At 44.3% G+C, this 16,249-nt stretch overlaps 1 protein-coding gene across 3 annotated transcripts in view; it reads left to right on the top strand.

The window, feature by feature from the left end:
- KIF25 (kinesin family member 25) overlaps positions 1-16,249 on the top strand; it is a 1,016,252-nt gene that overhangs the window by 837,899 nt on the left and 162,104 nt on the right. For all 3 annotated transcript variants that reach the window (XM_069607411.1, XM_069607412.1, XM_069607410.1), the window contains one exon: positions 7,613-7,758. In XM_069607411.1, the coding sequence (XP_069463512.1) occupies positions 7,613-7,758 (146 nt within the window). The remainder of the gene's footprint in view (positions 1-7,612; positions 7,759-16,249) is intronic.

The raw sequence follows: 16,249 nt of genomic DNA, 5'->3' as shown, positions 1-16,249 counted from the left end.
CCACAGGAAGGGTGGAGGGGGGAATTGGCACCCTGGACTGTGTTGCCTTAGCAACCCAAGTCGCACTCTACTCTGATTGGCCCAGTGGTGAGCCGCCCAGCTCACCACTTAACATGTGTGATTGACAGCTAGGCTGATGAATGGGGGTTTTTCTGCATAAAAGCAGGGCCTTTGGGACTGGAACTTCAGAAGTCGCCATAGGACCTAAGAATCCAAAGAAGGACAATGCTGAGCCATCTGCAACGACGACACCACCAGTGAAGCCCTGCTGCAGCCACCTCACCATTTTCCCGACGACAAGAGAAGATCTTCTGCTGGGTGAGTCTTCTTCCCCTGAGCTGGTGGGATCAACCAGTTCACCCTTTTTCACCTTCCAAAGATGGCCCTTGGTCAAATCGCCCGTGCCAAGCACCCCGGCGGCCGGATAGCCAAGCTCACCACTTTTGACCATGAATAAAATGACTGCACCTTTTAATCGGGAACTCCACGGCTGGTTTCATCCCTGTGCAGTGCAATGACTCCAAATTTCCTCCTCCACGAGATCCTCTCTTCCCCTGGTCAGAACAATGAACTGCAACCACTGCCAGGAACAACTGCCCCCGCCTGAGCTTCCTTTCTCTTTAAGGTACTGTGGGCCTCATTACAACCCAGGCGTTAAGGGGTTAACAGCTCCGTAAAAGGTGTTGGCGCCGTTAAACCCTTAACGCCTGATTACGAGGTCCCTTTGTGGGTTGCACTTTAACGCTTGCTTTTAGAAGACGTTAAAAAACCAACCCGCAAAGGGACCTAGGAGCTAATTACGGCACCGTAATTTACGGTGCCGTAATTAGCGCCTTCCCCATTCCCATTGAGCCCTATAGGCCAAAAATGGGAATGGGGAAAGGGCCATGGTGAATGGGGAATTACCGCCCCGCCAACCTTGGAATGGGGCGGTAATTCTGCCATTCACCATGGCGGATTTTGGCATGGACCATGGTGCTAATAGCACCATGGTCCACCGCCTGGGTTGTAATGAGGCCCTGTGTCCTGCCTGGCCTCCCTTTTTACAGATTGCTAAAGATGACCCTTAAATCCTTGGCTTCTATACTGGGTTGGCTCCAGACCTCTAACTATATCTTTTGAATCACCCCAACCTCTTTTGAACACTCTGCAAAGATTTTCAGTGCATTTTAAACTGTGTGATCCTGGGCACATTTCGCTTTGCTCCATTTAAAGTGGGCCTGGCCTATAAACTTTGGCTCTACAGTATAACCTGCCTTTCTCCCCTTGCTCTGAACTCTTAAAAAAGTTGGGAACTGTTTTATTTTATGCTCTGACTTTTCTCTCCCTTTTTTACCTAAACTATTGGAGTGCCATCTAGGTTAAGCGCTCACTTCTGTGTTAACAAATAGTTGTGCTTTAACCCTGACTTGTCTGATAGTTATCAAAGGAGGTGTGTATACTTATCTGACTGTGTTTTAGATTACATTTCATTGAGAGTGCTAGTGTATTATCTAAAGTATGTTTCAAATAAATAACTATATACTTTTTATACAAAGCTCTGGTCAGTGTTTGTTTGCTCTACTGTGTTTTGACCCTATTGTGTATATTCTGCATACTGCCCTACTCTTCTTGAGAGAAGTCAGACTGCTCAGTCACAGCTACCAGGTAAATCTGGGTGGTGCAGACTGCTACCAATTGGGTTTACTGCTGCTCCTGTAGTCTTAATCTTTTTGCAGTGTTCCCCAAGGGAACTGCACAGGATTCTGCCTAACAGGAATTACCGGTCCCGCCAACCTTGGAATGGACCGGTAATTGCTCCATTCACCAGGGCGGAATCAGAACGAGTTTGGAGGCAGCCATGGCGCTAATAGCGCCATGGCTTCCTCCAACCTCGTAATGAGGCCCAAGGTGTTTAACTACTGCGTGCCACTCTGCTGACCAGTGTCCTTTGGTCTATGAGTAAGGAATCAATGCGTTTAATTATTACTTGGCCCTCATCGAATGCCAGATCCGTCCTCACTGTGTGATACCCCGAATCTAAGAGTGCTATCTCTTTGTAAACCACTGGTGAAACCTAGGATCCCCACTGTCTCATCGTCCCAAACCTCTAGGCATTCCATCAGTACTGACCATAACTGATTCCTAGGCCCCCCACACCCAAAATCACCCATCAGCCACTAATAGCTAGTAAATACAACCATAGTCACTACCCTAGTTAACCTTCACCCCATAACTCCCCTCTACCAACCAGCTAGATGACCAATGCATAGTACTTCCATACCTCACTAGACAGCCCTCCCATAGAAAGAGGAACACCCCAACCCAACTGACTGGAAAAATAACCACCCTCGAGAGCACCCAGGAATCGCAACACAAGAGGAGAAACTCAACATTATCCTAGCACAAGGCAGAGCAGGTGGGTAACTGCCCCCATAAACTCAATACCCAAACCAACTCTTACCACGGAAGACCCAAAATGCCCCGACGCAGAATGGAACGCCGACAATGAGTGCAGGAACATGGAACAACTAATATAGACACAGAATCTCATCCGCTGCCAATTGATGCCGCCATGAACACAGAACAAACCCCACCAAATAATAAAATCAACAGAACAAACCTTGCTAGAGAAAAATATGCAATCTTCGCTAACAAAAAAACTCATTACCACAGCGCCACCAATTAAAATCCTCTGGAGCGACCACCTCATCATTCCCTTCGTAATCACACTACCCACACCAATAATCAAACAACAGGACAAGCCACTGTTCATCATGAAAAGAAACTGGACAACTGTCAAAAATGTCAACTTAAGTGAACTACTGAAAATTAGCAAACCGCAAGCAACAACTATGGACGAAGCTGACTTACTTCACAACTGATTCACGACAACAATAGAAGAGATCGCCAAAGAAAAACCGTTTACCCCATCGCGCAAAAGAGCAACGGCAAAATGGTTTACCTCACGACTCAGGCCATGAAAAGGAAAAATCGAAAACTTAAACTAGAATGGAGGATCAAATACGACTGCAGAAAGAAATTCAAACTGCAACAACATATCCTCTCATACAAAATGGAAATACAAAAAGCAACATAATCTTCAAAGCACCAAATACCCAGAAAGAAATCTTTAAAATCATAAATGAAATTTAAAAAAACACCTGGCTGCAACAATACTCTAATACCATCGTAGAAACTATGCAATGGTCTTGCAACAATACTCCGATACCATCAGCGAAACTATGCAATGATCTTGGTGACCATGTCAAAAACAAAATCAAGACCGTCCAACAGACCATACAAAGCAGACCATGTGACAATATTATGTAACCCACCCATCCCTATGAGGAACGCCCAAACCAATTCAAAGCTTCCCCCAAATACCAGTGGAGACATGCGTCAAACTGGTAAACAAAAGCAACAAAACGGGGTCCCACCCAGATCCCTGCCCCAGACGTATACAAATTAATCCTCTCACAAAGAACACCCATGAAATACTACAGAAAAATCTTCAACCAATCAATCTCAACAGGGAAAGTACCACAATCCTTCAAATCAGCATACATCAAACCGCTGCTCAAAGACACATCAGGAAATGTGGAGGACCTCTCCAACTACAGTCCTATCTCCAATATACCTTATCCTGCTAAACTGCTGGAAACTTACATATATAAAATTGCCCAGGATTTCATAGAAGAGCACCGCCTACTGGACCAGGCACCATTAGACTTTAGACCGATGAGAGGAAAGGAAACAGCACTTCTCTCGCTATGGGATGATCTAAAGACAAACACAGACTCGGACCAGACTGCTTCACTGATACTTATCGGCACAGTTAACCACAACATCCTCATGAGATTGGAAGGAATTGGAATCACGCCTTTCTATGGATCAAATCCTTCCTAACAAACAGAACAGAAACCATATGGATCAAACCTTTCAAATCCAGCCCAAGAGAGTCCTTGTGAGGCGTAACATAAGGATCTTCCTTCTCCCCACTATTATTCAACATCTACCTGTCTCAACTAATCAGGATCATTAAAAGACACGGCCTAACCAGATACAACTACACTGACGACACAAAAATAGTCTACAAAATACAAAACGCACAAGAAAAAAACACAACATTGGAGAACTGCCTCTGTGAAATCTACAACTGGATGAACTCGAACTGACTCAAACTCAACCCAGGCAAAACAGAAATTGTGATCTTCACAAAAAATGTAGAAGACAACCCCTACAACCTCTGGCCAACATAACCTGTCCCAACCCCAGCTCCATCGGCGATTGTAAAAAAACCTGGGAATCTTGATGGACAACAAACTCACCCTAGAGGCACAAGTAAATGCTCTAATCAAGAAATGCTTCATTCGCCTGCGAGCAGTAAAAAGGATCCTACCATTCCTGGCATTTGCTAACAAAACACTCACTGTCATCGCTCTTGTCATGTCCAGCGTAGACTACACCAATAGCCTATATATGGGCATGCCAGAACAACTCCTAAAAAATCCAACCCATACAAAATGAGCCATCTAGACTGCTCCTCAAATTACCTAGAAGAGAACCCATCACACCAGCACTGAAGACGCTACACTGGCTACCAATAAAACAGTGAATCAAGTTCAAATCAATGTGCATAATGCACAGAGCAGTCCACGGCCAAGGCGCAGAGTGCCTAAGAGGAAAATTAAACGTACGCCGCCCAACAAGGCCACTTAGATTCAGCAGCGACATCCGTTTGGAACCAAAACCTTACAACAGAAGAACCTCCAGAGGATCCCCTTTTTTGCATCTTGCCCCAAAAACCTGGAACGATCTACCAAAGAACATGCATAACACAAGAGATCACCTCCTCTTCAGAAACCCAATAACTAGGAAAAATGCCTAGGGGGCACTTACACAGCTAAACGAAGCTGAGAGACGATACTGATCCCCCTGTCTCCCAAAGCTACCGCCCATGTAATCAAGTAAGGGAAGACCAATGTATGGCATATCCTAACAATTGAAAGATAGAAAGCTAGAATCATATCAAAGAACAATCAGGGACAGATCAGGATGGAAGGGGAAGGATGATATGTCAACATATCTTGGATTACAAAGTAAACACAGTCAATTGAAAGATAGAAAGCTATAATAATGCCAAAGACCGAGCAGGGAGGGATCAGGATGGAAGGGGAAGGATGATATGTCAATACTATTGTGGCCTGCATAGTAAATACAGGCAGCAATAGATCTCTGACAAGGAATAGACAGGAAGGGAACCAGGGGTTGTAAATAGCTCACTAACCCAGTAGCTCAAACCACTGCATACTTTTCTCACCCATAACCAAATATAATCTCTTAGCCTACAATGTAAAAACAGGCAAGTGAAAGAAAAAAGCTAGAATCATACCACAGAGCAAGCAGGGAGGGATCCGGATGGAAGCGGAAGCATGATATGTCAATAATATATTGTCCTGTAGAGTAAACACAGGCAGTAATGGATCACTGATGAGGAATAGATAGGAAGGGAACCAGGATTTGTAAATAACCCACTAACCCAAAAGCTCAAACTTCTGCATACTTCTCTCACCCACAAATCCACACAATCACCCTCTCACAGAGCAATCCACATGCACATCACTACATTGCAACAAGTTGATTGACATAAGCCACACCAACAGCAGCTAAGGTCTGACATCGATCTGATATTCGCACCCAAACTCGGCGCACAGTGAAAACCAAATTGAAGCTGCCAACAGGACATCACCCTCTCACTTTCCTACTCCCTCTCCACCTGACTAACCACACCCTCTGCCCGCACCTTCTTGTTTGCATATCCACCTGGGGACCAATTCCGTTGGTGATAGTGCGCAGTACAAATACCTTTAACATTAACATTAACATATATTGTGGGTGCAGAATCATGAAACTGATTTACTATTGCAATGATGGAATATTTTGAGGGTACAGGCGTCAAAAAATGTTGTAAAATGCTCCTGTGTACCAGGTATCTATTCAATGTTTTCATGTGTAAACCTAGAGAACCGTTTGTAATTTGAATGGATTTATTCCTAGTTTTCTCAAATATTGAATTGTAAAACTGACCCATTTCAATCTATTATTGAAAAGAAAGTCTTATTTAGATGTGTCCCTCTCTCCCCCGCCCCCTGAAAGCCCTGTACATCATTTAGTGCTCACTTGCTATCTTTGATTACATGTGCTAATTCGGGGGGGGGGGATTTGAATTCCCAATTTACTGAAAAAATGTAACAAGCACCTTGCTTCATTTACAATACTGTTGCCACCTGGGATCCACGCTCCAAGCTCGAGCACCAAAAGCTATCTTTGCCACAGTGGTGGCTATTAAAGTACTGAGTCTCCATTGGGTCATTGAAAGTAAAGCAAGTTAGGCTGGCTTGAAGAGTGATCCACTTCATTGCTAACAAGCCAGTATTGAGTCAAGTGGGACTCCCCGGTTGTCCTGGTCACCCAAATGACCACTGGAACCCCTCAGCCACTATGTGGCAAATGATGCAACATCATTAGGCCCAGATTAAACCTTGAAGTTATTGTTGGGACACACAACAATACTGGAAGCCGAACTAGCTACTGGAACCTCCCATCTAATGTTTTTCCCAGCTCTTTATATTCGGACTGTGAGTGTACATTACCTCTAAAACTGTGAGGCCCTCCAGGCCACTACAGCTATACTTATAGACTGTTAAATGTTAGTGTCTTCTAGACCTCCTGATCCTACTCCGGAACGACTATCCTCACCAAGCTAACCACTATCCCAAGAGTCTGTGTTATTTTTCTGGAATCCCTGCGAAACACTGGTTTCACAGTGCTCCTGACTCTCTAAAATTGTTAATGGCTCTCCTGAATTACCAACAAATAACCTCCTTGATTCTAGCCTCGCCCCACCACCTTCATTCTGCACCCAGTGCCTCAGCCTGCTCTAATCAGCTTACTTTCAAACGTACTCACTGAAAGAGACGGTCCAATAGTCAACAATGGATGCCATCAAGTTCAGGGGTTGACAAGACATACATCCGGGCTAAACCTGCTGCCAATCCACATCTAAACCCCACATATAACATCAATACCAGTCTTTCGTTATACATAGCAATCCATACAAAATGACGTGTAATGTAGGTGTTGTGGTTAAATGCATATGGCAAAATACATGAATTGAAAAGACACATCGTTCCTATTCAAGCTCACAGCAAATATGGATCTATGTATGTTGTTGAAAAATAACAAACATATCATTTTGATACCCTTACCTTATGACAGTTATGTAGGTAAGAAAGCAAAGTAAGCGTGAGACTGTCTACTCTTTGGGTGACTGGGCATATGTTTCTAAAGCAAACTGATTGCTAGGAAAAATGGGTTTGCATTAGTATTTAGTGTGTGCATTGTTCCGTTCATTGTGTCTAACTTATCTGTTTATAAGATGAACGCAAAACTGGTCAGACCTTGAGGTGCCTTCTGCAACAGTATTTGGTTCAACGCCACCTTTTCCTATTGCAGTAGGTTTTTGAGTTCATACAAAGCGTTAGAATCGATTCTTGTCAAAGATGGTGGAGATTCAGTATACTGCGTTAACACAAATTGTACAACTGATAGACTTTTCATTTCATTTTAGGACTGTTCAAAATGCAGGGGATGTCCTGCACCTTGTAAAGAAGGGGGTACAGCTTCGAGCAAGACACCCAACACTTGTGCATGCCCATTCTTCTCGCTCCCATTTGATTGTTACTGTCACCATAACCACACATGTGGAGAGAAGGAGTAAGTAAAACCATTTATGTTTCATGGCTATCAACATACCTACCTCAAACACGCACGTGGGAACGCAGTGCAAAGGTATGAGCAAAGTACTTTAAAATCTCTGGTGGTACAATTAGACCTAACAATGGGTAGGATATATGAGCCTGTTCATGCTTATCTGATGTCTAACATTTTGGTACCTAAATTATTCAACTCATAATGTGTTTGCCATTATTCTGAGAAAATGATGTTGCCTATGAATTCCCATTCTGTTTGCCCTATGTGCTTTGATGAAGTCCCCTGGCTGTTCCTGGGGACCATCAAGTTGGTGTTTTAGGGGCCTGGGAACCAGTGGATGTTGGTCCCAAAGACGGTATGGAGAGGGCCTCCCTACCTTGATCCTAGTCACATAGACGGGGACAATCACAGTGGCTCATCACAGGCCAATTTTATGGACATGGACTCTTCCATTCCACCAACCGAACAGATTCTGCCCACAACACATGTGAGACTCTTAAGGGAACGATTTGTACACCCCCATCCCTAGTGAGGAATCATACAACTGAACGGACCCAAAGCACTTTTGATAATGCCATCCCTATCTCTGTTAATATATGCCCCTCAACATGGAAACAACATCATAAAACCAACAAAAATGTATGGTGTACTCCAAATTGTCTGTAAATAAAAGGCTGTTTTGCAATCTTGAAAAACAATGACAAAAATAGCAAACAGAAAACTCTCTTAAACAGTTTTGTTTAGCTCATCAATCCCAGAAAAAGATGTTTGCAATTGCTAAAAAAAAAATATTTCCACTACTATTATTTTAAAAGTGAGATCAGATTCACTTCATTTTTTCACAACGGTGTGTCATTGTTTGCATCCTGTTGTAAAGACTGCTCTGTCTCGGTCTTTAGACAAATAAAATGACATTAACTATTTTATTTGTCTCTAAAATGTACCCGGTCCATAACGAACATCTGGAAAAAAAACATCTGCAACTGATATATTCTTTTATCTCTCGTGCATTATCAGCTTGGGATGCTTTTCAACATCCATCACTACAGGATTTATCCTCTATTTTGAATTCTATAAAACATGTTCTGTTCAAATATTCAGCTGACTTAATTCCTGCTAGCTCTGGAAGGAGTTACATTTTCATCTCAGTCTGCTCTTCTGAAGCTCATTTATTCCTCCCTAATCCAAGGTATTTTTCATTATTTGAAAGCCGGTTTTATTACACACTTAAGAAGCCCTTATTTGATTTTACTTTGATGATTACTCCAACCTTAGGCTAATCACTAGGCTTCCCTTTCTGTGTAAACTTCTTAAAATAATAGTTATAAACAGCTAAGCTATGAAATAAGTCTACATCATTTACCTTGCCCATATCAATCTGGTTTTCACATTTCCATATTACTGAAATGGCTACACTTCTGCTACTTGATAATATACTAAAGAAATGGGATGTTGGAAATGCTTGTTTACTGGTATTACTTGACCTTTCAGCAGCATTTGACACTGTTAATCACAAGCTTTTGCTCTAAATGTTGCACAACCTAATGGGGCTTCATGGTATAGCATTACAATTGTTTAATTCCTACTTGTCCTCAAAGTCACAGTGTGTCAAAGTTCGCACAAATAGGCCATCATCAGTCTGAGTCTTATGCAGAGTTTCTCAAGGCCCCGTCCTGTACCCCACTTTATTCAACTTTATGTTAAAACCTTTGGGAGTAATGGTTTCTAAGTACAACATTGCCACCCACCATTAAGCAGATGATATGTCTCTGCATGTCCCCAGCAACTGACATTTTTGATCTAAAGATCTGCTTGTCCAACATTGAGACTTAAATGGCATCAGCCAATGTTAAATTTAACCTTGAGTAAAACTGAATGTATTCTCTTCCACACTAATAAATTGTTATTAAAACGTGGTTTACTGCTTTTGTTGAGGATTCCTAACACACCCTAAAACATCAGATTGAGAAAAAAAGTTTTGACAGTCAGTTATCAACTTGTACTTTCTAGGAAAATTAAACCTGACGTACCTTAAACTTAGTTTTGAACATGTAGCACCATCTACATGAGAGTCTCCAAAAATGCCCTCCATGTTCTCAGGTGAGTTTTGTATTCTACATCACAACTTGTCTTGGATGAAGGGAAGTTTGACCACAACACCTCAGTCTTTGCAGAGCTGCACTTGTTCCCTCTGGAAGCAAGCGTCACATTTTAAGCTTGCATGTATCGCCCACAAGACTGCTGTGCTTCGTCATCCCCCATAACTGAATAGTCAGTTGATCATCTCTGCAGGATCCTGAGATACTCCTAGTAAAGATGTTCTCTGTCTCCTAATTCCTAAAATGAGACAATCCCTTACTTCACGGCAGGCATTATCTGTTTCTCTTCCATGTTAGTGGAATTAATTGCCTGTCTTACTCCGGCTAATCCCTTCTGCATCTCTGTTTTTTAAAGAACTGAAAACCTTTTTGTTCACAACCTAGATTGAAAACTGCTGTCTGATTTGTCAGCCCTCCCCCCATTTGTATTGTTCTGCACACCTATACTTAGGGGGTTAGGTTTGCTCAATATAACGATTAAAACTAACTAAATAAATATATAATCCTCTATTTCACAAACATGTCTGTAAGAATGATAAGATAAGCAATACCATAAATGAACGGGTCTTCATTACCTGCAGTCAGACTCCTACTTCCGCTATCTCTTGTCAACCGGCTTCGAAAATATGGATTGGGAGGGCTCCACATTGATTGCATTTCCTGATTCCACACTGAGGAGCATGACAGGAGGGATGGAAGAGGAACAGGGATGGGAAAAGGACAGGGCAAACACTTTCTCTTCCGAATTAACAGCCAGTCTTCTCTGAATTGTATAAGTGCCTTTTCTTCCAGGAGAAACCACAAGTTCTTTCTGACAAGCACCAGAGAACTTCTCATTACCGAGTTCACTAAAATGCTCTCTGCACTAGGTTCTCTAGGTATTCAGCAGAAACCAAAGTGGCAGAGATCTTAATAGTTGGTCCACATGTGGGCAATACCAATGGGGACATGACTCCACATGTGGGTCTGTTTCAGGCCTGACTCTCCACTTTCCCAGAACCAAGATATTATGGGCACACAAAAATTCATAAGCATAGCTCCATGGGGATCGACAGGTCACTAAATGAGCCTCAGGTCAGAGAGGTGTACCACAAATGTGGGACTCAGCAGGCAATGTATAATATAGTCTCAACTTAATCTACCATTTGAGCTCACGCCATCGCTGGTTGATTGGGAGATTTCATCTGGCTCTGAGAACTTACAATGATACATATGTAACAAGGCATTACAATGACACATACCATATTTTCAAGGTTGAGATGGTTATTAGTTTTATCATGATTATATTCTGTATTTCGCGTTTTTCTGGAGTGTTCCACACTCTGTACAATAGTCTACACAATTGTCTCATTCTGGGGTTGGTGTACAGGTCTATCCTCCAACTTACCTTCTCCTGGATTAAGCTTTTCTTTTATTTTTTCCTGTCATGAATGTATGGCATGCTGTGTATGTGTGAAGTTGGCCATGCAATCAAAGCCGCAATCGGCACTGGTATGCGAATTCATAAATCCCTGAGTCGAGAATATTGTTCTATGACACAATGGCCTCCAATTTTTGAGATGATGGGGACCAGGCTCTGAATTTTTAGCTAGTGCTAGGAGGATCAGGCGGCGATGACTTTTTCACTGGTTTGGCTGACCTCATCGACTTGGCTGTGGATTTATGCGATGCCAGTGGCTTATACACCTCCTCTGACCTGGACACACAACAGGCCCAACCTTATGACCATGTGAATGCCCATTATCAAAAGATGGTGGAGAGAGCGGTTGATGCCTTTGGCTTGGGTGGCTCTGTAAAACCGCTGTCGGCTTACAAGCTCATGGATATTCTGGACAGAGGTCCACCCACAGAGTGAGCAATGCCTTTCAATGTGTTTGACAATGACCCCGCTCCACACCTCTAGTGGCCTCAGAGTTGACAAAAAAATACAAACCTGCAAAGGGAGATCCCATATACTTGTCAATTTAGCCTACGCCTGAGGGTTTAGTTGTCCAGCCAGCCACATTGAATACTAGGCCATCCACATCGACCTCCAATTTACCAACTGACAGAGAGTCGAAGAAATAGTATGCCTTAACTAAGAAGGTCTTTTCTTTTAGTAGCATGGCTCTCATGGCAGTGAATGGTTTGCGTGCCTTTGCCAAATATGCTCATGGCCTTCGGAGGACAATTCAGGAAGCAGCAGAACACATCCCGGAAGGGGAAATGCAGGAAGGGTCTGTGAGCTTAGCAGAAGATGTCAAGGAGGTAGCGTGCCAAAGCTTGAAACTGGGCCTGTACATTGCGTATTGTCTGGGCAGGGCTAAGGGATCAGCTATGGTGATGTGCAGGCAGGTCTACCTGCAGAGTTCAGGGTCCCTCGCCCCAATCTACAATCCAAGTGGCTCGACATTTCCTTTGATGGCGAGCCTCTGTTCGGCCCTCCGGCCGAGGAGTCCTATAAAATTCAAAGTCACTCGGCCTTGCTGTTCAGCAGCCAACAAAGGCATCCTTTAGTTTTTCCTCTTGGGGAAGAGGCTTTCAGTGATTCATCCCATTTAGGAGAAAGGCGCAGCCCCTACAATCCAGGCAAAGGCAGAGGCTTTTCCTGTGCTCCGGAATGGGTAGGGTGGTCTCTCGGGCCCAGAAGACATCAGCTGCAAAGCTGCTTTGAGTTCTCCCCTCATGTTTCTCCGTTTGGAGGAACGATTGGAGAGCACATGCCACAATTGCGGGAAACAACCTCCGACACCTGGGCATTGCAGCTTGTCCAATGGGGGTACTGTCTACCCTACTTGCGAAGACGCCCAGACAGAACACCCCTGCTCTATTATAAAACCAGACCAGGAGTTCCAGGAAGAACTACGTGGCCTGTTTGAAGGGTGCTATGGAAGAGTTAGCTCCCAAACAGTGAGGGCTGGGTTGGTATTACCGGTATTTCTTGGTACTGAAGAAAGTGAGAGGGCTGTGTCCCATTTGGGACCTCAGGGCCTTGAACAATTTCCTGGTGAAGGACAAGTTAAAAATGGCGACGCTAGGAGAAATCCTCCCGGCTAAGCAGTCTTAGGACTGGCTTGTGTTGTTAGATCTGTAGGATGCATATTTCCACTTGCCCATCCATCAGAGGCACAGAAGATACCTCTGATTCCTCATAGGGCACCAGCACTACCAATTCAAGGTGCTCCCCTTTGGGTTGACCTCTGCTCCGTGGGTTTTCACCAAGCTGATGGCAATAGTGGTAACGCATCTCCGGAGATCCGTCGTTCATGTGTTCCCTTACCTAGATGACTGCTTGTTCCGGGGAAGGTCATCAGAGCAGGTTTTGTCTCACCTCAAAAGCACATATTCGCTTCTGCACAGGCTGATCTTCTCTGTAAACCTGCAGAAGTCACACAAAACACCAACTCAAAGGCTCCATTTCATTAGAGCAGTCCTAAACACTCAGGAGGGTAAGGCTTTTCCCCCTGTGGAGAGTATCACAAGTGTGCGACAGATGGTCAAGCTATTCCAGAGCCACACCAGCTTGCCTGCAGCCTCCTTCCTCTGCCTCTTAGGCCTCATGACTTCCTGCATGTTTCTAGTGCTAGAGGCCATGTTGCGCATACGATCTCTGCAGTGGCTACTGAGGGGCCAGTGGTCCCAGTATTTTGGCACCCTGAAGGATGTTCTCAGGTGTTGAGGTTGGTGGCCAATGATATCACTTGATGGGCCAACAGAGACACTATGATGGGGAGGCTTTGTCATGTAAGCCTCAATTTCTCTGCTTCTTTAAGGAGAGGGAATTACTGAAGATGCAGCTGTGATTCTTGCCTAATGTCGTTTCAGAGTTCAACATCTACCAAGGCAGAGACTTGCCTGTGCTCTACCCTCCTCCCCTTCCTTCCAAGGAAAAGGAGAGGTTGCACAGGTTGGACCCTAAGAGGGCTCTTAATTTCTATGTCGCAAGGATAGTGAATTTCAGGAGGGCTGAGCAGTTGTTTGTAGCTTTTTCCCTGACAAGGAAAGGTCTGGCTGTTTCTAAACAGACCAAATCTAGGTGGATTACAATATATATAGCAAAGTGCTACCAGCATGCAGGAAAAGAGCTTCGCCGGGCATCAGGGCTCACTCCACTAGGGATGTGGCTGCTTCTTCAGCATTCCAGAGGGGCATGCCAGTTAGAGAGATATGCCGGGCGGCGACATGGTAATCTTTGCACACCTTCACCAAGCATTACTGTTTGGATGTGTTGTGTGGTAATGATTCTCTTTTTGGAAGAGCGGTACTACAGAGCTTCCTGGTTTAGGAACTTTCAGCCCACCCCCAGACTGTACACTGCTTTGGGAATCTATCTGATGAGGAATCTGCAGGAGAAATTACTTACCGGTAATGTTCTTTTTATGGATTCCTCTCCTGTAGATTCCTCATCACCCTCCCATTCAACCCCACTTGAAAGTGTCTATATTCTTTGATGCCGGACCTTCTCTTGGGAGAAGAGGAAATGAGTGATCTCTCATTGAGCCCTAGTTATGTGTGTGTGTCCTTCTTGCAGTCCTCATCCAAAAAAATGTAATAAAAAGGATTCATGTTACATTTTTGTTTTAAAGAGAGTTGTGTCTGCTTTCAGTCGATTCTGTGATCTTCCTCCGCACTAGCAGAGCTTGGGGAAAAAAAGGATGGGGAACTGAGGCATGGGTGTGTAGTGACATGGTATATGCATGACGACTAACATCACGCCTGGAGTCGCCAACGGCTGCATCGAATCAAGATGGATCTATGGGCGAGTCAAGGTGCACTTTGCCCCCCTGTCGAAATGTTTTCTGAGCAGACACTAAATGGAATATCCATCTGATGAGGTATCTGCGGGAGAAGAATCCATAGAAAGAACATTACTCGTAAGTCATTACTCCTTAATTTGAAGGAACATTTTTTTTAAAAAAAACTTTCTTTATTGGAATTTTCAAACAAAACAAACAATGCGGCCATGCACCAGCCTTTTCGAAAGCCCCCATACCCCTGCCCTCCTCGCCACCCATCGTACTGGGTCCTTGACAGTGCATGTCGCAGTGGAACACACACTCTGTGCTGAGGACGGTTGCTGTGGGTCCAAGACATCTGTAGTTGAGAGCAAATAGGCTATAAACAGGAACTAGATGTCTGGAGGGCATGTGTGGAGTGGTAACGTCCTGATAAAGTTGGTTTCTACATCTTGACATTATGTGATGTCTTTTAGCCAGCGTTGCAGACTCGATGGTGGACCTCTGCCCCAGTTGCACGCGACTCTCCTCCGTGCTAAAACCAGTAGCAGGCTTGTCAGTTTTTTCAATGTGCCAGGCATATTTTGTGTCATACCTAGCATTGTTAATTTTGGGTCGGTAACCAGGTTCGTTCCGATTATTGCCAATGTTTTTTCCAGCACGCCGCCCCAAAATGCGGCCACTGGTGGGCAGGACCACACCAGGTGGAGAAAGTCCACCTCCGGGGCTCCGCATCTGCCACATTCTGCTTGTATCGTATCTCTTTGGGCATGGAGTTTCGCTGGGGTGTGGTATGTTTGATGGAGGTAGTTAAAGTGAATCTGCTTAAATATCGTATTAATTGCCACTTTTTGAGTGAGGTTCAGTATATAATTCCACTCCCCTTCTCCCATCTTCTTTTCGCGCTTGAACAAGGTAGTTTCTGCTTGGTTAGGAGGGGTCTGTAGATATTTGATACTAAGCATCCGTCTCCTTGGGGTTGTATCATATTATGCAGGAGTGACCATACAGGTGGTTGTTGCGGAAAGCTCGGGATAACAGCTTGTAGCGAGTGTCGCAGCCTGAAATAAATGAGGTATCTAGGGCGTTGTCGCATCTCAAATTTTGAGCTTGCTGTAGGGACAGGAACGTACCTTCTGGGAAGAGGTCGTTCATAGTGTGTAACTGTAGTTTTTCTGTCCATTGGTGCAAGATTTTTTCAGCCGTGACGGGAATTCCTGGGATGAATTTGACCGGAAGGAGAGGGGAGAATCTAGTTGTGACCTCACCTTTCTTGGCCATCTTTCTTTCTACATATTGAGTATGTCCGAGGTTGGAGGTAAGGGAAAGACGATGCCGATAAACCATTACCGGCATCACTTACCGCTCCGGGCTATTCCGACCAGCCAAACCGCTATTAGCGGCACTGTAAACAACGCTGCCCATCATACCAGCAATAGCGGCATGCCGTAAACTAGAGGACATCACAAGTCAAGCGGACATGCAAATACCGGCATCATGAAGGCACTAAAAGTGGATACCGGCATGCCGTAAATACCGGCATCACTGACCAACCGTAAAATGACATGTGCAGTGTTCCCAACTGCCACAGGTGCACACCATCAGCACAGGTGGAGGTAATGGAGTCATGCCCCACCAGGGCAGCCAGTTTAACCACACATCCAGCCCCCAATCCCAAAC

This window comes from Ambystoma mexicanum, chromosome 4q, assembly GCF_040938575.1.
Source record: "Ambystoma mexicanum isolate Mex_15411 chromosome 4q, UKY_AmexF1_1, whole genome shotgun sequence".
NCBI lineage: Eukaryota > Metazoa > Chordata > Amphibia > Caudata > Ambystomatidae > Ambystoma > Ambystoma mexicanum.
The sequence above is the reverse complement of the archived record's forward strand: the minus strand, read 5'-3'. Positions and strand labels throughout refer to the sequence as shown.